Source organism: Lampris incognitus, chromosome 9 (genome assembly GCF_029633865.1).
Source record: "Lampris incognitus isolate fLamInc1 chromosome 9, fLamInc1.hap2, whole genome shotgun sequence".
Taxonomy (NCBI): Eukaryota; Metazoa; Chordata; class Actinopteri; order Lampriformes; family Lampridae; genus Lampris; species Lampris incognitus.
Genome location: NC_079219.1, coordinates 12,564,856 through 12,587,186, shown reverse-complemented (window position 1 = coordinate 12,587,186; position 22,331 = coordinate 12,564,856). Strand labels below are relative to the sequence as shown.

At 47.4% G+C, this 22,331-nt stretch overlaps 2 protein-coding genes across 2 annotated transcripts in view; one reads left to right on the top strand and one right to left on the bottom strand.

Moving 5' to 3' along the window:
- Positions 1–12,294, bottom strand: part of aplp1 (amyloid beta (A4) precursor-like protein 1) — a 47,445-nt gene extending 35,151 nt beyond the window's left edge. The window contains 1 exon segment of the mRNA XM_056286348.1: positions 12,136–12,294. Coding sequence (XP_056142323.1) covers positions 12,136–12,201 — 66 coding nt within the window. The 5' untranslated portion in view covers positions 12,202–12,294.
- Positions 12,295–13,728: 1,434 nt separating this feature from the next.
- The window catches only part of st14 (ST14 transmembrane serine protease matriptase), a 28,537-nt gene continuing 19,934 nt past the window's right edge, over positions 13,729–22,331 (top strand). The window contains exon 1 of the mRNA XM_056286374.1: positions 13,729–13,833. Coding sequence (XP_056142349.1) covers positions 13,807–13,833 — 27 coding nt within the window. The 5' untranslated portion in view covers positions 13,729–13,806. The remainder of the gene's footprint in view (positions 13,834–22,331) is intronic.

Below are 22,331 nucleotides of genomic sequence, written 5' to 3'. Positions count from 1 at the left end.
ACGTGCCTCCAATGAGCCAACCATCACTCATTGGTAGTTGACTATATATTGTGTCAAGAATCTCTCATGTTCCCTTTGCTGTAGTGTCTGACAGCCAGCATGCTGCCAGTGACTTTTCGTTCCAATTCCATCTCCTCCACTTTGCTTACCGTCTGTCCGTCCAATCCCTAGTCCAGATCCGCTGACCAAATAGCTACTCACGCCTACTATTACAAAGAGAAGGGACTAAACATACGATAAAAATCAATCTGGGGGCATCCGGGTAGCGTAGCGGTCTATTCCGTTGCCTACCAACATGGGGATCGCCGGTTCGAATCCCCATGTTATCACCGACTTGGTCGGGCGTCCCTACAGACACAATCGGCTGTGTCTGCGGGTGGGACGCCGGATGTGGGTAGGTCTCCTGGTTGCTGTACTAAAGCTTCCTCTGCTCGGTTGGGGGGGAATAGCGTCAGCCTCCCACGCGCTATGTCCCCCTGGCGAAACTCCCCACTGTCAGGTGAAAAGAAGTGGCTGGCGACTCCACATGTATCGGAGGAGGCATGTGGTAGTCTGCAGCCCTCCCCGGATCGGCAGAGGGGGTGGAGCAGTGACCGGGACGGTTCGGAAGAGTGGGGTAATTGGCCGGTGTGGTGACCCACATCTATATAACGAAAGACATTCACCTAAGAGGACGGTGCACCTTTAAGGGAAGAGGCGAGGGGTCAGATAATGCACTTCCGCTTCCGGTTCACAGTTCAGTGTCGTTGTCGAATGTATGACATGCTAAGTTGGAGCTAGTAAACTACCTCGACTACGTCTACTCTCACGTCTCCTGTCTCGTTGTTTTCTAACTCCACACCGGGTACAATTGGGGAGAAAAAAGGGGGGGGATCCCCCCCCACAAAAAAACCCAGTCTGATCATCATGATGAATCTAACAAGTCTTCACTTAACGAGTTTGTTTACTTCCAAAGTGTTTTGATAGGGATTAAAGCGGAAATAATGGTGAACACTCAAACTCTGGTATGTCGAGCAGACGCTTTTTTCTGAAACGCCAAGCTTATTACACTTAGAAGCACATCTTCATCTTACGTAATATTTCATTAATTTGAATAAATCTACCAAATACATTGCTCTTTTTTTCAGCCTGATTTGGGCGGTGCAATACCAAGGCAAGACTGGATGTTTGTCCAAATAGTCTCACAGATTGTAGTTGCAGGCCAATGTAGCGGGGAGATGACCTGCGTCACATGACATTTGGTTTGTTAGCAGGATATTTTCATGACAGATGGCGATCAATTTATCCAAAACGTGATGCCGAGCATTGCGCTAATAACCGATGTAATGAATTAGATTGTAGAAATGCCAAATTAAGACGCTGCTGCAGTCCGGTGCAGAACGCCGTTCAGTCTGAAATCCAGCCAATGGTTCCCCAACCACACCTTTCACCTCACCTCAAGCCAACCTCCGTTTCTGATTTACGGCTCTGTCGCCAACACTGACGTCTATCCAGGTGTCACACCGAAATCCGAGACTGCTGAAAAGTCAGACCACGGCTGTCCCGAACTCAACGCGCGGGGAGTGCCAGCTCAGTCTTTTCTAGATGTCCAACACCGTAACCCCGGCCTTAACCACACCAAACCCAAATAACCCATGTAGACTTAACCGCCAAACCTCCATCCTGACTCCACCAGGAGACTGAGTGTGGCAAGCAAGCCATTTTATGAGGTACTCGCCACTAAAAATTAGACGCTAGTGCTCATTTTTTTCAAACTGGAGTTACTAGTCGCTGTTGTAAAGTCACGAGTTAGGCAATGACTAGCCACTTTTCTCTTTTACTAGCCATTCATTAAACACACGTATTTTTACTCAATTTACGAGTAACTAATGTAACCGGTTATTTTCTTGCCCGGTGCGGGATTCGATACGAAGTGTACTGCACCACAAGGCGACGTCACTAACCGCTCGGCTAAAGGGTCAGACCCGTTAGCTAGGGGCTAACGTGTCTTATTAGTAGTTTACAGTCGTCACCCTCGCCGGAAGCGCGCCCTCGCGCTTTGTTATTCCCGCGCTCCGAAGAGACTTCTGAGGATCTGCACACTTCCGGATCCCACCGCTGCCACCGGTTATTGTCTTGCCCGGTGCGGGATTCGATACGGGGTGTACTGCACCACTAGGCGACATCGCTAACCGCTCGGCTAAAGGGTCAGACCCGTTAGCAAGGGACTAACGTGTCTTATTAGTAGTTTACACTAATATGAAAGAAACTTGTGACTATTCTAATAGTGTCTCTTTTTTTAGCAACTTTACAATAGTGACTAGTGTTTGGAAAAGAAGTGCAAGTGTGTTGTTTTTAGTGACTAGGGCCTTACAGTGAATAAAAGAGGAAAACAGCCTGCCATAGATCACCAGGTTGTCCTCTGTGTGGAGTTTGCATGTTCTCCCCGTGTCTGCGGTGGGTTTTCTCCGGGTGTGCCGCTTTCCCCCACCATCAAAAGTAACATGCGTGTTAGGGTTAATAGTGTGCCCCTGACCGAGGCAATAGGGAAAGGACCGGAGTTGATTCCCAGGCGCAGCATGAAGGCGGCGGCCCACTGCTCCTAGCTACACAGATCACAGCTAGGATGGGTTAATTTGCAGTAACTGAACTTCCCCAAGGGGATTAATGAAGGAAACTTAATATATACAGACACACATTAAGCTAAATAACTTAAGTGGGCCTGGTTATGGCGCCAACGGCCCCATTAACAGCTCATAGACTTGGCTGCCAAACCAACAGCTAAGCTGACGATCAGATGACGGAGTGCTAACGTTACTTAATATCAACGGTACTCCAACTATGTTGCAACTCGTCACTCCCCGGATGCTCGCCTCTCTGGGGAAGATGCTGACGCTGCTCCCCTACGACTCTACGAACTGCACTGCACCGCTTTACAGAGGACGGGCCCTGAACCCAGACCGCTGCCTTGACGGTTGCAGCACCTCGTGGGGCAGTGTATGAGAAAAGTCCTTTGCCCCTGCCAACCCCTTCCAAATATTTCTGCAGATCTGCATCAGTCGTCAATGCCCTTCACGGGATCAGATTGATAGAAATCAGAGGACTCGAGTCAACATGGCAAATCTAAGAAACGAATAACTGGACTGGGGAGTTTTAAACATTTTCACAAGTGAGATGTCGAGATTAGAGATGCGTCGCTTTTCCACTGACAAAACCCATTCCAAGTCTTCCAGTATCGGACGATACTGGGTACTGATCTGATCCATTACTATTGCTAAACAGTGCAGATTTAGACCACTAGTTTGAGGTTAATGGGCAAAATACTTACGATGGAATCAGCCCCCCCCCCCAATTAAAGAAATATGGGCTTCTGTGTGCCAGAAAGCAGTAAATCAAGCCATTTTACTTTTATTTATGGCATGATACTCATGGATTTTGGTATCGGATTTTAATCTTGGGTAAAATCCCAATGGTGAGACTCCATTTTAGCCTGTTATTGGCCGGATAGCCAATACCAGCATCGCTGTGGGTGCATCCCTGTTGACGACACAATACACCTGTATCTGCATAAGAAGTGATTCATTGAATCTTTGCCCCTGTGTACTGTAAAACACAGGCATAGTACTCCAGCTCGAGTCCATGATTCAGGTTTACTCAAAAAGATGGGACTTACTGCTAACAGTATACACTGATTAACAGTATACACTGATTATTAATCTGATTGATTGACAGATTGATTATCAGTCTGATGAAAAAAAATAAAGTCCTGTCTTGTGTTGGCCCTCTCGGTTGTTTTTCGGTGTTGTTGTAGTTGTCTTGGCCAGTCCGGCGAGCTAACACGCCGTCTGTGCAGCCTGCCGGTCCGTGCTGCAGAATCACTCAGAAGATTAAATATTAGTATTATCTAATTTCCTTGGGACATAAAGTCGCAATAGACTGTCCAACTGAGGAGAAAATGGTTTTATAATCATTTCGAGAATTTATAAAAAGACCCTCACTGGGGCCTGGAACCTCCATTTGGGCCTTGTACAACCCCCCCCCCCATCTTCTTAGCCAGGCTTTAACAAATACTGGCTGGTAACAGATACAGCTTGCCCCCCTGATGGCTGTTATGAACCTGGGCTGAAAGACGAATGAAATATCATAATGTCAATCTCCAACATGAGCTAAACCTTTTTTAGCCCTAACCCACTTGTATAAAATGGGCAGGCCATCTATACATAACACATTTCAAGCAGCGTCATCCCAATGCAGCATTTGGAGAATCTGCACTGCTGTTGTTGAATCCCGACTGCAGAACAGAATACGAACGTTGAACCGAGTACTGTGGGAACGTTGTTTCTCGGGGCGGGCAGGTGGGGGGGGGGCGTACGGGGTAGCCTTGCATAATCTTTTACCTTGAGTGCAGCACCGATATATTTGGTGGGGATGGACAACCGGCAGATGCAGATGGAGACAGACAGATGTCTGTAAATGTTAAACTGATAGGAAAAGGGAAAGGGTAGCAAGTGCTGGGGGAGAAAAAGATGGGGGGGGGGTTGAGGAGGGTGCAGAGGATGAATATTTCAAGAGCAAACAAAAGTATACATGAGAGGAGGGAACTGATGAAACTGGCCACATAGGCGCGATTCAAGAAAGCTGAGGCAGATTGGGGGGTGGGGGGGGGCGGCGAGCGTCTAGAAGAGTGGACGCGGGAGGGATAAGACGTGTCCAGAATGATGTTGCAGGATACGGGGGTGGGGGTTGCATGAGGATGAGACAAGAGAAAAGAGGGTGGAGCAGAAATGACGACTGGGAAGGGAGAGTCTGGGAGGAGGCCGAGCGGCGGGCAGACATGGGCAAAATCTGTTGTGTTACAAGAGTAATGTGCATTTGGGCCAAGCTTGGAGAGGGACAGGTGGGTTTGGAGGAAGCCGGAGGAGGAGGAACATCCAGGCTAGGTTATACAAAGACAGGGCCGGGGTTGGAGTGGCGGAAGAGTGCGTGACGAGTGCCAAAGCCCAGCTGACAAGCGAGAGCCCAGACCTTTCCAAGGCTTTCAATAATTGATGTACCTTCTGCAGAGTGCCATCTTTATGAAGCCGCGAGTGTGTGCTGGATATGTGTGTGTGTGTCTAACGCGCATATATATGTATATATATATATATTTCTGAGCAACCTGTGTGTTGAAGGTCTGTTGCCTTTGAGTAGTATAAGTGTATATGTGACCGCACTGCAAAGGTACACGTCTTTGTTGTGCACTTGGATTGGCCAGCATCACTGTAGCTTTGGTGCATTAGTCATCATGCCTGTGTGTGAAAAGAGGAAATAAGCTTCGAGTCCTGCTGAGCACAGCAGCACTCCTGGCCACCAGACACTGGCTGTGTACCCTATCCCCACTGCACATCACCATGCCAGGGACTGCAGGAAGAGAAAGGAGGTAGAGAGAGTTAGATCCATTTCTCTCTGCAATCGCCGCTCCAACAGTCCTCTGCAGAGTTCTGCTTTCGGTCGGATCAGCCTCACTGGACCCACTGACAACCCCCACACCCTATAAGACCTTGCAACCAGTGCCAATATGGAAATCGGCTGTCGCAGGCCCGCTTCAGTATATAGCGCATAACTTGCATGGATTTGCTGATCGGACTGGGCCCTGTGCTGTAGCCGAGGAGCTTTTCCTGCTCGTGTCCCTCCTCCTTTCACCCCAAAGCCACCCGTGAATACATTTATACGACAGAGATGGATCGCTCTGCTCTCTCTAGCGCTTCAGTTAAGGAGCCATAGGGTTTAGTTTCACCATTAAAATGCCCTCTTCTCTGCAACCTGCATAGCACTCAACATACTTTAAATCTCTCTCTCTCTCTCTCTCTCTCTCTCTCTCTCTCTCTCTCTCTCTCTCTCTCTCTCTCTCTCTCTCTCTCTCTCTCTCTCTCTCTCTTCTCTTTTTCCTCCTGAACACAGAGGACAAATGTTATCGCCACACTGCAGATGTTTCATGGGGCCCTTCGGAAGCCTCGTGCCGGCTCTGGCAGGGCCAAACAGCTCCGTTCATGGCGGCTTTAAACTTTCTGCTGAAATCCGGCCCATTAGACTCACTGAGCTAGCGATGTGTGGTACAGAGACCTTGAGTTGCAGTGATATCTCTGCCCCGCCAGACTCCTGACAGGAGCGGGGCTGGACGTGATCAGGGTAGCTATGAAGGCATCTCTCTTTCCCTCTAGATGACATTAGCCACACTTGTAACATGAGTGCGCAGACACAGAACAGACACACACACACACACACACAACACACACACGCATCATAAAAAGAGCTCTGCCTATACTGGTGCAAAGCGACTATAAAAAATATTCCCATATTCAAGACTTGGAAAGCTGCCTCCCCCATCCTATATGTTACACCCCATAAAATGGAAAATGGCGGGAAAAGGTAATATGCAAGGATCTAATAGCGGCCTAAATCTCAAAACTTGATGTCAAAATTGTCTGCCGTGATATGCATGAGCTAGAAACAGATATGCCATGTCACCGGGGGAGGCCAGAGATACACATGCATTTAACTATGTATGCATGGTTAAAAAGTGACGTGCATTTGAAATATATATATATGAATATATATAGTTCCTTATCCTGCTTTAGCTCCTCTTTTCTGCAAAGAAAAGGGGTCGAACTGAACTGTTTCCATCAGCATATAGCCTACAGAGGAGCTGCTGTGTGGATGTGAGGTTGACGTCAGTTAATTCTCTCTAGAATATTCTCTGCAGCGCTGTCAACTGTTAAAAGTTAATGCTACTACAAGGAGTTTTTCATTGATTATTTATTAGCCTCAAATTAATCTTTATGCCTCTATAAGACTGACAGAAACAAATGAGACCATCAGTGAGAAGGTTTTATATATATAACGCCGGTCTCTGGGTTGGATAGCCCACACACACAGACTGGATGGATAGCCTCAACTAGAGATACGTGACCCAAATCCCCGTACATCTCGCACACACCTGCTTGTCCAAGACATCACAACAACTCTCCCTCTTCTCTTCAACACAAACGCGCCAGCTGCCAGAGGACGTTGGCTTCCTGTCCATCAAAGAATCGATTTTCAAACTCCGCTCGTGGTTTATAAAGCGCTGCATGGTGCAAGGCCAAAATCCATCGCTGATCCTTCTGCTACGCTACGGACCGTCCAGACCTCTCGGATCATCCGGGACAGGTCTGCTCTCCGTCCCCCGAAGTCAAAACTAAACCTGGAGAGGCAGCTTTCAGTTTTCATGCGCCACATATCTGGAACAGGCTTGCAGAAAGCTGCAGGTCTGCTGCAGCCCTCAGCTCCTCTAAATCAAGGCTGAAGACTTTGCTGTTCGCCGCCGCCTGTTATTAAATCCGATCGGAAGTGTCTGATCATCATCTTGCACTGCACTGTAACTTTTACTCTCTTTTTATTCGTTTTTAATTGTCTTTTTATTGCCTTACGTTGCTTTTACGTTTGGTCTTAATGCCTTTCATGTTTTATGTAAAGCACTTTGAATTGCCTCGACGCTGAAATGTGCTATACGAATAAATTTGCCTTGCTTTTGCCTTGTAGAGCTTTGTGACAAGGGGGCAACGCGTATGCTAAACGGTCATTCTTCCACAAAGCAGTAGCATTTTTTTTGTCCACAGGGGGCGCACACACAAAGTCAGCAAAAAGAAATACAAACCTCCATATAGCAGCTTTAACGAAAATATGCAGCAAGCAACTGTCACTCTTACGGGGAAGTATGCCTGAAGGAGAGCTCTGTTTGGTATGTAATTAAACACACACACACACACACACACACACACACACACACACACACACACACACACACACACACACACACACACACACACACACACATCCCTTATCCGAACTGCTTATCCTGCTCTCAGGGTCGTGGGGATGCCGGAGCCTATCCCAGCATCCATCGGGCGGCAGGCGGGGAGACACCTTGGACAGGCTGCCAGGCCATCACACACACACACACACACACACACACACACACACACACACACACACACACACACACACACACACACACACACACACACACACACACACACACACACACACACTCATACCTAGGGACAATTTAGTACGGCCGATTCACCTGACCTGCATGTCTTTGGACTGTGGGAAGAAACCGGAGCAAACCCACGCAGACACGGGGAGAACATGCAAACTCCACACAGAGGACGACCCGGGACGACCCCCAAGGTCGGACGACCCCGGGGCTCGAACCCGGGACCCTCTTGCTGTGAGGCGACGGCGCTAACCACTGCGCCACCGTGCGCACGTGTGCGGTGTTATCCAGCACGTCTCAGTCCAGCGGTATCCCACCATGTGCCAGCCAATTTCACCGACTGGTCTCGGCCCTTTGGATGAAGGTGCACCAATCAGTGCCATCAGCTGCGCTGGAGAGAAAACTCGCAGATTTTCCACACATGGCGCTCCACGGCCCACTATGACAGAACAGCAACAAAACTCCCCGACAGGCCCCAGTGCAACCACAAGGCACCGGGCCCCCGTTTGAGGGTTGTCAGTTTACAGGAAAGGCCTGCAGGTTCGACACTCACAAAAACGCCTTTCATCCAGCTGTCACCTCTGGAAACGGCTTGATTACTGAAATTTACAGCATTCTTTCCCTGTGGTACGCCACCTCCCTCGTTTAGAAAAGAAAAAGAAAAAGAAGAAGAAGAAGAAGGACCGTGCAGGATTTAACCCAGGCCCCGTGAAGCTCGCTTCAAACGCTCGGAAAGGAAGCGGCATACAAAGGAGGGGGGCAGAAAACATGCGATAGAGCTAAATGGTACATTTTATGCCCACTGGCACACATGCGAGGTGGAGTATAGCAAGCGGAGGGAAAACCATTACTGAAATCTGATTATCTCTTGGCTCTGAAATTAATTAAATGAGAGAGGGGCAGAGAGGAATAACGAGAGAGCGAGAGCGAGAGATAGGAACGGAGAATCGGAGACATTGAAAAACTAGCTATCCCGATCTTCTCTCCCCTGTTTTTAAAAAAATCCTTGCACCCCCCCCCCCCATGTGGCACTGCGTTCAAAAGCAGATGGGGTGGGAGGTTGGTGGGGGGGGGGCGTGTGGTTATGTTACAACAACAACAACAACAAAAAGCCTGAAATGGCTGGAAGGAAAGGGGGGTAGAGGGGCGGCAGCTGAGAAACTTAATATTTCTCTTTTATCTTCAACCATCCTTTCTAAATGTCCGTTGTACTCTGCACCCCTCCCCCCCCCCCCCACACAACAAACCCACGACTCAACCCCTCTCTGCTACTTCTTGCCGTCTCTCGGTTTTCGGGGAAGATTTATGAAACCTGCGGACGGCGCGGTGTCTGGGTCGACCGACGAGGCCCCGGTGTCTGGACCCGCAGCCTCTCTGGAGCGGGGCGTTCGAACCCAGGTTCGCACCGCAGCCACTCATCGTGATGAGTCCTGAGCTGGTTGACAGAGGCTGAGAACAGCCTCTCTTGGCTGGCAGACTTGTCTCTGCACGCTAACCCACGCTTCCTTTTAAGGTGTGCCAGAGCTGGCCGCTTCGCGGAGGCCTCGGTACCTGCAATAACACCATCTAGGAATCATTATTTTCTCGGAGCCGAATGGATGTTTTCTCGTACTGGAGTGTCGGGGGGATGAGCGAGCACACGCAGCTTAGCCGTGCGAGGCTTTTACGTCTGTAAACACAAAGAAATTGTATAAGAGGAGGTTGTTTTTGTTTTCTTCCCACCACATTGCGGCCACAGCTTCTGCACAAAAACACCGAGAAGAGTCTGTCGACTTCTGCTGACCGTATTCAAACCTACGTACTGTTCTTCAGCCACACTGCAGCGACGTCACACGTGCATACTTTTTTTTTGCTATCTCTGGAAGAGATCATCCTTTATTTGCTCCGTCTGACCTCTGACATGATCTTGAAAGTACATGTCGGTTGCTATTGCAGATGGGGGACATGCCTGCTGACAAATACTGTGCCTCCACTTGCCTTTGCAAATAATCTACTCAACTGCCCAAATTACAATTACAAATACAATTATGCTCTGATTAGAGATCATCCGAAGGCGCCGACTAATGCCGATGTGCAATAGAGGACGGATCAACGCAAAATTGCCCGATCCATTTAATCAATGAATTGATGTCAACTAGATTGAAGGAAGCAGGCATGTTATTCCATGTTATTAGACCTAAAGCTGGAGCGTAATCCAGCCGGCCGGCCCTCTCACGGTGTAATCTCCAGTGTAAACCTTCATGGGCAGGTCTCCTTGTATGACGCTAAACCTTATTCCTCAGCATAGCAGTAATCCTGCTAAGACTCTTACAGCAAGGAAATTAATACAAAATGGAAAGAAAGGTTTATGACTAACCCGGTCTCACTGTGGAAGATGGCTAATAAATAAACATCTCGTTAATCCTTTTAGTAAATTGGGAGTACTTATAAGCCACAGTCGTGATACTCCAGTCAAGCCAATCTGGGAGTTTTCAAGGGCATATTGGAAACTGCGTAGCTGCTTCTGTGCCGTCACTGTTGGAGTATCATCACCCCTGGTGTCTACCGTGATCTAGCTCCTTTTTCATCTGTGAAACATGCTCTGAAATAGGATTTTTGTTTCTGAGCTAGCAGCTAAAAAAGGAGGTTGGTTGGTTGGTTGGTTGGTTGGTTGGTTGGTTGGGATGAGACAACATCTCTGATCAGCAGTGGCGGTGACATTCAGCATTCTGGGTGTGTGACGTGTCTTTGGACTAGCACTCAGGGCTGCACACCTATGGCAGAGTTCAACCGGCAGGGGTGCAACGCTGGCAGATTTATTACAGCAGATGCAAATATATTTGCACAGAAATGTTGAGATTTCATCCGGGGCTGAGGTCTTTCATTGAAACGAAGCCACATAAATCTTTAGCCTGAGCTTCAACTGTGGTACCATAACACCCCCATCACCACAACGCACACAAACGCACATCGTTCCTAACTCTGCCAAAATTAATGCCTCAACCTTTTCTTCTTTTTTTCCTCCCAAGGAGACAATACGTGACTTCAGAGCTGTCGAGAGGAAAGCCAGGGCTCATCACACAGCCTTGGTCTACTGTCAGACCTTCTGAGTGTGGAGTGAGGTGGCTGTGACTGGTACACCGGTTAGCCCATTGATCGGTCTTACTGAACAGGGACTGTCACTATTCCTTATCTACAGCCCATTGTTGGAGACAGATCCCAATAGAATGACCCCGGATATGTCATTAGCATCCCCTATATCACATTCACCTGTCAGCTATCCAATTACATCCTATAGTCAACCTTTGTTGGATTTATTCCACAAATGTGCAATATTTGAGTTCATGCTCCCCTTTGTCTTTCCTTTGCAATGCCGCCAGTGCACTGTTACGCATCCTGGAGCCCAAACTCTTTGACACCATGTTCTTATACATTATTTGGAAGTAATACTTTTGTGCTCTCAGATATAACGATGAACACCAATGAACACCTTCCACTGTCTAAAATCCCTTGGTGTAACTAAATGGGAACCTACGTCGTCCAATTAAAAGAGTTGCTATTCTTTTCAGTGGCCTAATATAATGTAGAGCATTGTCTGATTTTGCACGACTCCCTCTTTGACAACATCCTTCCTTTGAGCTGGGGAGTACCCCTCCTAAAGGATGAACGCAAGCCCATTTCTCTAGCTGTCAAGGCCAAGTCCCAGATGGGATAGGACGTGACGAGAAAGGATGAGACTCGCTGCTATTTATCGCTACCGAGCAAAGCAACATCACCATTTTCATCTCGGATTAATAGCCCTTAAGAGCCAAATACGTGCAACAATCAAGCTTTTCGCGTGTCCTCCGTGAATACTTCCCTTTATTCCCGAATGTCGCGTTCATTTGACTTTCCAGCACACACCTAACACCGCATATTTGTCGACTTCACGTGCCGTGACTCGAGAGGATTCATCGACAGACAGTGTCTGCACGAGCATTCGCGGACTTAATGTGTCCTGAAAGGGCGCGGGTCCGCTATGGAGACGTAGGAAAAGCTGGTATCGATGACAAGCCCAGCATGGATATGAACAAAATGCAGCCAATAACGATTCATAATGTTGACACCGGGCAAAGCGTAGTGCGCCATCGTCACATTATCCAAAGGCTCTGGACCCTTACCTCGATGTTTCTCCACATGCAGTGGGACAGCACAGCCATCAATATAGGTATTGCGGTACGTCCCATTTTCTCGCCTTCTGTCTTCTTCTTGTATGACAATTAAAATGTAAAAAAAAAAAAACTCTATTATAGTCGATTCCAGAAAACGTTGTGTCGTTACATCAGCTGGAGCAATGGACGCCGCTTAAGGTCGCGCTTTGACTGACTCCGCTATGTCCTGCGTCTCCGTCCGCAGCTACGCGCTTGCTCCCGGGTTCTCCAATCGCAGGCCTGTGGTCGATTACATGGACGCAGGCTTGACTTTCGCTTTGCAGGAGCCCAGCCCTTTAAAAGAGCGCCCCATCTGCGGTATTTCTATATCACGGACTTCTCTCGGGGCGTCCGTCCATCTGCCTTGGTGAAGGGCGACCTCTTGTGGCTCAGATCTGGAATTACAAACCCGCTGAGCCAACGGGACGACGTGTGAATAGAACCATGCAGCAGGGGTACTCTTCTCGACTACAATGTGGTATGCGGGTTGCCCTTCCTATCCAGCATTGCTGGCATCACTTATCGGTACTCCGCCTGCCTGATTGAAGGTGTGCAAATTAGTATAATAACCTGATAGACAACTGAGCCCTGCACGGGCCCCGATGCCCAAAAGCCCTCAACAGCATTTACAAGCACAGGCACACTCAATTAGAGCAAACAGCACATTAAACAATGCACTTCTCGCCACCACAAATATGAAATCACTTAAAACCGCATTTAGCCTCAAAACAGTGACAACAAGCTGTTATCGACATAAATGACTACTACCTCCATCTACTCCGAGAAATGAAAAAACAACACGCAGAGGCTCTGATTTAGGTGCCCGTGAAACCCCTTGGGCCCCTAAACCTGTGCCCGGTGGGCCCGTTCAGTAATCCAGCCATAGGTGTGGTGTTGAGCTGGAAAGTAAATTTGCATATTCATACGTGGCCCTGCATGACACATAGCTGAATCAAGTGTCACTGTGGATTTGGTAGATGAAATGGGGGGGGGGGTAAGTGATGAGTAAAAGATGTGTTTTCGTTTGAACGTGCACACGCAACATAGCAGTCGACGTATTTGGTATCAGCTTGTTGGCAGACAAAATGCTCATTTTACACTTTCCCCCCTTGGATTACGACGCGCAAGACAAAATAAATATAGGCGTCTGTAGAATTGCCTGCCAGCAACATCAGCATTCGGTCAGCAGGGGGAACGCGTGGTGAAAAAATGAACAGGTGGCCAATATAAGCAGCACCCTGGAACAAGTGAACAGGGCCATCAGCCCATTAAGACTACGTGGCCAGCTATTTCCGTTCCCGCTGAAAGACCCCTCTTACAGATTATTTTTTAACATACGTTTTCAGTGCAGATAATATTACGGTATCTTCACCGCTCCTTGTGTGTTTGCAACGAAGCTACACCTTGCTGCAGACGGAGCCAGGTAGGGGGGCGTGGCCTACTGCGTGCGTTCGCGTGTATGGGGTGCGCGGCGGTGGGGTAAAGGTCAGTTTCAGATGTTGCAACTGCAAACGCTCACTCCATCCAGGTCTCCGAGTAAGAAGGGATCCGACTCCGCCGGTCCAGCGTCGTTCGGGAGTTTGGACGCGGGGGGTTCGTCCCGTCAGGAGGACTAGCCGGGAATCGACGCGCCTGTGGAAGATGTATTCCGCCAGATATCAGTACGCTGTAAGTTAACAAGGCTGCGCTAACCGCTCTCACGTCGGTTAAACCACCCCACCCCGTCCCGTACGGTATAACTCCGTAACTCAACTTGTGTGTGTGTGTGTGTGTGTGTGCTGATATAAAGATAAAACAGTGCCCCCCCCCTCACACACAAGTTGTTCACCGTCCAGCGAAGGTGGCCTGCCGGCGTCCCCGCCCTGGCGGGTGGCCTCGCTGGTTTACGGAACAGAGCCGCTCGTCCGAGCTTGTTTTCTTTCACAGGCTCGTATCTTTGATTTCCCCTTCCCGTTGTGTGTTTTTTCCATTTCCCCTTTTTCAACGGAACTTCATCTCGCTGCTTCAAAAACTCTCCTCTCCCTCCTTAAGTTTAGCCGAGCATCTCGCTCTGTGGTTGCGGGTGTCATTTGCTGCTAACTCGTTTCCCTAATTGTCAATGATTGACGGGGAGACGTTTAGCCGTGACACATAAGCTGCCCCAATACTCTCGTATGCGTATTTTGTATTATTGTTATTATTATCTCACAAGCCTAATTAGTATTTGCGTAGGCTTATTGGGAAGCGTGACCATTCATTTGGTATGTTTCAACAGTGTGTCTTATCGTTCCAGGATATCTAATTACACACATGGCCTTTGTTGTGTAGGAAGGGATGTCAAGCGTGTCACTGGGCAGTGAAAAGCGTTGTACACAATGGCAGCGGAATAGTCCAATGAGGAAACGCTGCCTGTAGTTTAATGACGTCGTCATTACTGATTTAAAGATGGCAACCTCTCTCTCTATATATATATATATATATATAGATATATCTATATATATATATAGATATATATATATGTGTAAACTAATAATAAGACACGTTAGCCCCTAGCTAACGGGTCTGACCCTTTAGCCGAGCGGTTAGTGATGTCGCCTTGTGGTGCAGTACACCTCGTATCGAATCCCGCACCGGGCAAGAAACTACCCGGTTACATATCGTTAGCCTCATAGGATAAATGCCTTAGTCATTTTTACGATTTTCGGGTAATAAGAAAAAACGCATTTTCATATCCACTGAGTACATTTACACTAGGCCTACAGTAAATCAAAGAAATATTATTTATCTTACCAGATAAGGAAAGAGAGAAAGCCGAGCACCAGGAGCCTTTCTTGTATGCAACTTTTTTCTTTATTTTTTTCAACGTAAAAATGCTCAAGTCACACGAGTGACTTAGGCAGATTGTCATTTTTGAATGTAAAAAGTGTTCTGATTGGTTTAGGACATAGGCACTAATCCAGGGTGATGCAGCAGCTTGAGGAGAACACATGTAGGCAGAAATCTCAATTTGGCCAAAAAATTACTTCGGCATTTATCCTATGAGGCTAACGATATATATAATAGAAACTTAAGGGGTTTATGTGGATTTCTTCGCTCCCCGACAAGTTTTCAGTTTATTTTGTGTTAATTTAGACTATTTAGGGCTAAATTGCAGTGGCACAATACGGTAGGGAGGGACTATTTTTGTAGCATTACTATTTCGATTCCACGGTGGAGAATTCTCACCGAAACGGCACATGGACAAAGCCAGTTAGAGAAGACATGAAGGCTGTATGTTGGTTTGATATTGCGTATCAGATGGCATGGTGGCTCAAGTGGTTTTGGGTTCAAACCCAACAAGGCTCAACCTGGGCCTTTCTGTGTGGCGTTCACATGGGTTTCCTCCAGGTGCTCCAATTTCCTCCCACACCAAAAGACGTGCATGTTAGGGGCATACTCCTGCCATGGCTGTTGACCAAGGCTCTGGATCTGGGCGCTGGAGAAATGGCTGCCCACTATTCCCTAAAAGTTAGGATGGGTTAAAAGTAGAGTACAGATTCTGAGTATGTGTAAAATGTATTTGGCTGATAGTGTTTCTGCCTTCTATTGCAGATTGATTCTGTTCTTGGCCTTTGTTAGTAGTTTTTTATGGTTTGAAATCACCACTTAGCTGTCCAAGGCCATAAGAATACCTTAATTTTTCAGGCACTGGACAGCAGTGTGATGTAAGTACTGAAATCAGCTTTTAACCCAAGGCCCTAGGCTCACGTCCCAGTCTTGGCAAGCATCTGGCCTACTGAGGAGCGAAACACTAAAGCCCTACAGTGCTCAGCATGGTGGCTTAGCACTGTCCCCTTACAATAAGAGGGTCCTGGGTGTGATCCAAGTCTTTCTGTGTGGGCTCTGCATGTTTGTTTGAGTTTCTTTTGGGTACTCTGGTGTCCTCCTACAGTCCAAAGACATGCATTTCAAATGGATATGTATGTTATGAATGGGTCGGTGATTGACAGCCAGTGCTCCTCTGTAGTCGATGTAGCTGCCCCTCCTAGTCTGGCCGTAGCAGGCAGCAGTACGTCTGTTAGTGGTTAGCCCCGAATTTGAAGAACAGAAGTGGTTGTGGTTAGTTAACAGATATCGGTGTAAAAAGACGTTGTCAACAGAAACTACAACGTGTAACAATGCTTGAAGTTACTCAGTACAATTAAACAATAATTCAATGTGATTTGGAGAGCTCAACCACCTCTGTTATGGCCATAGGTGGAACATAAGGAATTGCAACTACTATACTCCTTACTGTATGTTTTTGTGTAAAATTAAATCACATCACTTTTACTATGAGTCAATTGACAATAAAGTATTCTACTTCACTATTTCTATTTTGATAAATGTGCAGAGTAAAAAAAAAAAGAAGTGACTTTAACCCTGTTAATGGCCAAATATTGCCGATGACGAGGCGTTTTTGTAGATTTACGTTGATCATAAAAATGTAGTTTGTGCGGTGTGTTTGTCCAGATTGTTTCCAGTGACATAGGCTATGTCAACAGCAGAACATATTTTGTTCCCTCAATTAGTTGTCCACTAAGGAGCTCATTTACTCTGACTTGAGTAATTTTCTTAGCATTTCTACTTTTTACTCAAGTGAATTCTCACTGAAGTAGCGGACTTTTAACTGAAGCAGGGATTTTCGGTGCCCTTCCCACCTCCGCTTATTACTGCGCATCACCGTCTGTCGGTAAGTTGGACAGGATTGTAACTTCAAGTCAAGCGGGGCTGTTTTCCACAGCTGATCTTGTGCTCTGACATCTCCTGGAGAGGCGGGCAAGTGAAAAAACACCTTCCTATGGAGACTAGAAGAGTATGACAGTATTACATTAGTAATGCAAAAAAAAAAAAAACGTAGCGGGATCTCTCTTGGAAAAACCCAGTGGGTATTACCAGTGTTGCACCCCATGTCAGAAGCACTGCCGCTCCAGGACAGCGTTTGAGTTCACTATGTGCTCGAGTCCTCACTTTCAAATGGATTTGACTGTTTTACACATTATGATTCTGTTAACGGTCTGTCCATGTGGGCGATATTCACACACACCAAGGTAAAGCAGACCTTGCCAAAACTTGCCTTACATGTTTTAGTAAAACCCTGCTGCAAAATATGTGATCACGCTCGCATTACTTATGGAAAAATGATGTGTGAAGCGGGGCTTTTACGTGCTGGATGCCTGTATACTCTGTTCATCGCCTCATTAAAATCAAAAGTGAGACGGGGGCAAGTAAGTGAGCCAGAGGGAGATCCTAACTGTTGCACAGCTCTGGGATGGGCTATTCACATCTTGCTGCTCTCCCGAGTCTGTTTTTCGACGACTGTGTGAAGGATTTTAATAACAATCTGAATGCCACAGCTTTCTGTCCGTGTATTGTGCATACCCTCTTCAATTGAGATCTTTGTTGCTACGCTATTGGATATTTCTAAAACGGCAAATCCTCTGCTTGTTCTGACTTGACTCCCTTGCCTCTGTCGGCCCCGCTGAGGGTGAGACGCGTCAGAAAAAATCGAGCGCTGTGCAGCTCAGCTGGACAAAACACACGGTAGGCTCCCACAACACGTCCCATTCGATCTTATTACTTTCTTTCTCTGGGGGAAGAGGAGTAGCGACTTGATAAGGCGAAGGTCATATTCACATCTAATGAGATGTGGTAAAAGGCATTTCTTCCTTGTTGTTTATGTCAGTGTGGGTGGGGACCTCAAACTGTTGCACACACAGCTCAGGATCAGGAATGCGTTCACCATCTGTCTGTATTTTTCGGTGCTAGCGGTATGTTGATAGAAACTATCCAGAAAGTTTAGCTGACCCCCAAATGAATTGCGAATTTGCGAAAACTGCAGTATATGAAATTATTTAAACCATGCGTGAAGTTGCATAAGAAAAGTGTGACATATTATATCTTGAGTATCAGCAGTGGTATGCCAAATTGGTATAACTTGGTAGTTCTCTGCTGATTAAAAAAAAAAACAAACATAGTTTTTAAGAGTACAGGAAATAGCTCCGACGTCTCTATGTCCCCTTTGTTGAATTTTATCATGGCTCGTTGGCGCCCACTCTGGATTGGGGAAAATATTTTATCAACCAACTTCCATCCATCCATCCATTATCCGAATCGCTTATCCTGCTCTCAGGGTCGCGGGGATGCTGGAGCCTATCCCAGCAGTCATTGGGCGGCAGGCGGGGAGACACCCTGGGCAGGCCGCCAGGCCATCACACAGGGCCGACATACACACATTCATAGCTAGGGACTATTTTAGTATGGCCGATTCACCTGACCAGCATGTCTGGACTGTGGGAGGAAACCGGAGGCCCCGGAGGAAACCCACGCAGACACGGGGAGAGCATGCAAACTCCACTCAGAGGACGACCCCCAAGGTTGACGGGACGACCCCCAAGGTTGGACCACCCCGTGGCTCAAACCCAGGACCTTCTTGCTGTGAGGCGGCCGCGCTAACCACTGCGCCACCGTGCCGCCCCAACCAACTTCCAATCGCACAGAATTTCAGCTATTATTCTATTTTTCAACGTTGTCAAACAAGATATATTTTGAAAATGTAGTTTAACTACATCTGAGGTAAAGTTGTGGCACGAAACCACTCAATGACGGAGACACGAACTGTCAAACAAAGCACACCGGCGCCTGGATATATGGGTATGTGCTTGGTGGGATAAAAAAAGAGTAACTCTGTTCTACATCTGGTCAGTGTAAAGGAAATGGAAAAATACTCAGCTACCAAACCATTGTGAAATGTAGCTAAGATAACCATCACGCTGGTCCTCGATAGAAAAATGGCTGCTGTAGAGGGGGGCTCACCTCCGTGAAGGTCATCCTTATTAATAGAAGACCACCTCTGAACAGATGATCCCGTTTATTACACGGCTTTACCTTACGAAAGAAGTCACCAATGAATTGACAGAAAATGATCTTTTTTTTCTCCCCCTTTTTTTCCCAATTGTGTCCGGCCAATTACCCCACTCTTCTGAGCCGTCCCGGTCACTGCTCCACCCCCTCTGCCGATCCGGGGAGGGCTGCAGACCACCACATGCCTCCTCCCATACACGTGGAGTCTCCAGCTGCTTCTTTTCACCTGACGGTGAGGAGTTTCGCCGGGGGGACGTAGCGCGTGGGAGGATCACGCTATTCCCCCCAGTTCCCACCCCCTTGAACAGGCGCCCCGACTGGACCAGGACACACACCCACATCCAGCTTCCCACCCGCAGACACGGTCAATTGTGTCTGTAGGGACGCCCGGCCAAGCCGGAGGTAACACGGGGATTCGAACCGGTGATCCCCATGTTGGTAGGCAAAGGAATAGACCGCCACGCGACCTGGATGCCCCAGAAAATAATGATTTAAAATAATTTTGACCGTACTTCTTTCTGTATATGCAGCTTGCTAACATTAGCCCACAACGGCTTCATGAAACGCATGGATGTGGAACGGGACAGGTCAGGAACTGTGAAGCTTGACAGCAGTCGTGACGGTCTGCTATTCAGAAATGGCCGCACTTAAAATGCTTCTACCGACCAATCGGAATCGAGTGTTCAACATCGCTGTACGTGAAATAACTACTCCCAATAATGTCCCACCACACCTTGATTTCTTGGAGTGTGCGAGCTGCGACATGTCCCCGGTGTGAAATACGTTGGTGACATGAGCCAGACCGACCGAGCTGATAGTTTCACAGGCCTCTTTTTTCCACGACTGACGATTACCGACAAGCCATCAGATCACTCCGTGCCGCTAATCTCCACATTTTATGATCAAATGAAGCAAGCTAAGTCTTCTGGTTTGTGCTGTGACTCAATGGAGTATTTGCTAATCTTGCGGGGTCAGCTCATGTTTCCGTCCTGTTTCATTACGTCTGGCGCTCACTCAGCTGAGCGCTGCGAGGACGGCTTCATGAGCGGGAGAAGAAGTCAATTCAAGCAATGTAAAATGTCCTGAAATAAACATTAAGGACGGTTCCACACGTCAGAGCCCGGGGGTGACCTGAGGTTCAGAGGTCGGTGTGCGTACGCTGCGAAGGGAAGTATCACTTTGGTCCGGGGTTCGGGTTAGCAGGACTCGGCTGAACTTTGTATGGGCTAAACGGTCTAGCAGAGGGTTGCGATGCTACCGTGACCCCCCCCCCCCAGCTCAGGAGGAGCATTATGATGGAGGTATACCTAGCATGGATTTGTGCGCACAAGTCGTTCCTGCAACAATAACCAGTGCTTCAGACATATTTGTTTTTACGAATAGTGTAGGTGTGCCCGTTTTATAAACCATGTTTGTTTGTCTTTTGTCCCTGTTTAGCAGAAGCAAATAAGAAGCATCCTGCATTGTAAGCCACTGATACAGGGAAACATCATTTTCTGCACAGCCACTGAGTTGACTTTCTTGTTTTGTCAACGTAGCTGCTGATGCATTGAGTCATTTTGTATATCACGTATACCTAGTTTTTTTCCTACCAAGTCTACTAAATTACTAAATTGCCAGAGATTATTAAAGGGGGGCGCTCTCACTCTGAATTTCAGAGCACGAGATCTTATATGAATTAATCATACACGCTAACTGTACCTTATTTGTGGACCAATGTGTCACGTGTGTCACGTGATAAGACGAGTTGTGGCACTGTTGTTAGTTTCACATGATACTGGTTTCCCTCCCTTTGGTCCGTGTCCATTTCTCTCACATACTCACGCCTGGCATGACAAAGTAGAGCCTAAAGGCTGACTCGTCCAGCTGAGATTTTTTGGACCCGAGGCTTTTTATAATTGCCATTTTTAATATGTGTGTGTGTGTGTGTGTAAGGGGGGCGGGGGCTTTTCTGCCATGCACATAGACGATCGATTTTGTACTTAAAATACTGTATTCATTTATGGCACCATGTTTTATGGCACCTTAGTCACAGTTGTGAGCTTACTTTGTGTGGTACTTCGAGGGACCACAACTGACATTTTGTGTAATGAGCCGTTTTTCCGAGCCACACCCCACGGCGCAGTAGATAAGTCTGCCACCTGACAAACTGGTCAAACTACGTAGCGATACTCGGTGTCAGGTGACTCCTCCCAAGGTGCATTTGTGGTCCGCGATGCTTTTGGTCACACATAAAGTAAATAAATAAATTGCCCATGTTGCTTTTTTTTTTTGCTGGGTTGTATTTCTCACATAACAGCTTTTAAGTGCAGTAAAATTCCCACCACTTTCTGCTCAGCTGTAGCATGCCACACCAAACTAGTGTGAATGCTGTGGAAAGCTAAAGAAAACAAAAAAACTGAGCAGCATTTCTTGCTAGAGGTGGATGGGGGGGCGGGGGGGTATGATGAAGATCATATAATGGTTGCGTTAGGCTGTGATGGGGGTGGCTGATGGAGAGAGAGACCCTGAAGCGGTAGCTGACCCCATCCCTAATAATTCCTCTCATTTTGGCCCACGATTACTTCTGGAGATTCCAATTAGGAAGCATGTGTGGAAGCCAAAGCTGGAGAAGAATAGGCCTTAATTGCCATGAGTTATCATCTAGGCTCGTGTAATCGAGCCCCCGTCTTAAGGCGCAGCACATCTGACAAATTGATTTAATACGAAAGTGATTCTCTGTCCCTAATGGAACTCGGTCGGCGCTACCCATGGGCCACGGACACCGAATTCGTTGTTCGTTGATTTACTGACAAGCCTGAGATCTTTCTTCTTTCTTTCTGTCAGCCCGCTGGAGAGAGCTCTTCAACAGGTGTACACACACACACACACACACACACACACACACACACACAAGCCCATACACATATTATGCCCATGGCTCTTTGCTCAAAGGTGTCCCATGCTAGGTCTGAATAAGTGCATGTGCAGGTCTGAGGACTGTTACAGGTGGCTGAACAGGTTCTGCTTGTTATACTTGAAAGTAGCTTGTTTGAACTTGCTGCTGTTATTGGTGGGGTTTTTTTTTTGTTTTGCGCAAGACAAATGTAATTTCAAAACAACCCCGATTACATAAGTACTTCCTATTATCCGGCCATTTTATTATTATTTTTTACCCCCCCCCCCTTTTCTCCCCAGTTGTACTTGGCCAATTACCCCACTTTTCCGAGCCGTCCCGGTCGCTGCTCCACCCCTCTGCCGATCCGGGGAGGCCTGCAGACTACCACATGTCTCCTCCGAAACATGTGGCGTCACCAGCCGCTTCT